This window comes from Formica exsecta, unplaced genomic scaffold (assembly GCF_003651465.1).
Source record: "Formica exsecta isolate Colony F162 unplaced genomic scaffold, ASM365146v1 scaffold332, whole genome shotgun sequence".
Lineage (NCBI taxonomy): Eukaryota > Metazoa > Arthropoda > Insecta > Hymenoptera > Formicidae > Formica > Formica exsecta.
Window position 1 is genome coordinate 95,404 of NW_021850572.1, and position 2,447 is coordinate 97,850.

The 2,447-nt window shown below is 26.7% G+C and overlaps 1 protein-coding gene across 1 annotated transcript in view; it reads right to left on the minus strand.

Annotated features, from left to right (window-relative positions):
- LOC115238302 (soluble guanylate cyclase 89Db-like) overlaps positions 1 to 2,447 on the minus strand; it is a 19,744-nt gene that overhangs the window by 14,311 nt on the left and 2,986 nt on the right. The window contains exons 2-4 of the mRNA XM_029811993.1: positions 1,316 to 1,515; positions 851 to 1,044; positions 357 to 490 (exon numbers count right to left, since the gene is read on the minus strand). Of these exons, the coding sequence (XP_029667853.1) occupies positions 357 to 490; positions 851 to 1,044; positions 1,316 to 1,515 (528 nt within the window). The remainder of the gene's footprint in view (positions 1 to 356; positions 491 to 850; positions 1,045 to 1,315; positions 1,516 to 2,447) is intronic.

The window sequence follows — 2,447 nt, forward strand, 5'->3', positions numbered from 1 at the left end:
TATATATATATATATATGAAATTTGCCATTAATTTGTTTCAGAATTTGTTAAGATTCTATTCTAAAAGATTAAGGGCTTTGAGGGAGGCTGAGAAGGGTATATTGATTATTGATACGTAAATTTATGTTTAATAATGTTTTGGACTTCTCACACGCGTAGCATTTTTCTCTGGCCTCCTAGCAAATATTTATTTTCCATCCCATATATATATGATTTACTATCAATAAGATAGTATAAATCAGAATATAATTTATTATCACTCACTTTATTAAGTTTTTGTCTATAAGTTAATAAAGTGTCGCTATTAATAAAAAAGAGAAGAAGCTATAATATAAAATCTAAAATTAAGACTTACATATTGATGGTTATCGAAATCAATACGGAACTTAACCATTACGCTTCGAGATCCTGGAATATTGTTTGAAGTTTCTAAAACTCTAATACTTAATTCTGTATTGTATAAGTCTTTTGCTATCTGAAATAATTGTCCTGTAAGAGAGTAGAATTATATTATACATATAATAGAATATTGTATGTATGAATATATAGAAAGTATACGTATATATAGAGAAACATATAATTAAACTGACGAGTTACCCTCCGACCTCCCGCACACACACATATAAGAAAACTTCGAAGTCAATTTTATGCGCTCACGCATTGTAATAATCGTGATATTATCAATTATTTTTTAAACACACAAACACATACATACAATCAAGAATAATATTTTACAAACAAGAAATTATTTTAGTATTATAAAATACCATACTATAAATTCCTAATTCATATATTCTTGGAAACATATTTTCAAAAAATATGCGTTAAGCGGAAGTGATCAACTCTCACCCATAAGATAATGCGTAAAGCCTTGTCGAGTACTTCTATAAACCAGAACAACTCCCTGCGGATCGACATGTGTTGTATACATAGAAGGACTCTTCATTTTTGGATATGTAAACCTCATTTGCATGTGAATATTGTCAACGCTTTGTAAAAAATCGCAAAAGTAACGACCAGTTGCTTTTACAGTGCAATCGTATCTAATAAAATAAATTAAACGCAAATTTTAAATCGGTTTTTATATAATAATATTAAAATTAACTAATATTAAAATTATATTTTTTGATTTCTGATGCTGCAAATCTTTCGCGATCGTAAAGTAGGGATATATAAAATTTAATGAAATAAATATTTAAGAATTAATTAAAAATTTTTTAAACTGAGAACATTAACAGTTAATAATTTTGCAGAAATTGTATAAAACTATTGACAATTATATATATTGTAATTTTTTTCCGACAAAAAACTTACCCTAAATTACTGAAAAATCTAACAAAGCACTTTCCAAAAAATTGCATAATGTTATCCATAGAATCACCAGTATACGTGGCAAGAGCCGCGGCCAAATTGGTCATTAGTTCATCCGAGTATATCTGTCTTGTATTAAAAACCATGTGTTTACAATCAGCTTTTTCCAGAATGTGAAGCCATACTTCTTCGCCAAATTCTAACTGTAAAAAAGATTTCTTGCTTGCTGTACTTTATCTCATATATTTTGTCTCCTCAGTTATTATAAGTAAATCTTTCTTTCTCTCTTTCTTTCTTTCTTTCCCTTTCTTTTGAATGGCATTAAATTTATTACATAGAAATGTGTGTGTGAGTGTGTATTATATATATATATCTATATATATATATATATATTTATAAATGTAAGTTAAAATTTATATTTTATTTCTTTTAACTGAAATAGTTGCACATATAACACATATGCGCAGATATAGAGCTCATAACGCAAAATGTTAAATTTAAGATATTGTATGTTAAAGAAGAACATCTATAATAATACATCGATTGATATGCCAGAAAATATATAATAGGTTCCATAGATTACAAATGGATTCAGATAATCAAGCCAATTTCCCAGCTCGCATAGACCAATTAATGTTTCTTTTATTAGAATGAGAGGCGGTCACGAAAATGAATATACCATTAATGCGGAGAGCTTTTAGAAACTATATCGCAAATGAGCACGCGAATTTGCAGATGGAAATGTTCCAATAAACGATTAATTACAAGTATACATATATGTACATATAATATATTTCTAAGATATTTCGAATTTTACAAAAATATATGTTTTAAAGCTTAAACCAACTTAAATAAAAAAATTTAAAAAGTTTTTATAATATGCAGTGCATAAATATTTTAAGTATCCTATATTATTATATTTTTATCATATAATTAGAATTATATATTATTATGTGTGTGTTATTATTTATACCTTTAATGATGTAATATTATTAGAAAAAGATTATACAAAAAAAACTTGCACATTGCTTCCTCATCATCTTATCTTACAATGCTTAAGCTGCTTTAAGCATGCGGATTTTTCAATTTTTGCTTCCTCATAGAGGAAGCTTTGTGAGCAAAATAAAAATTAAAA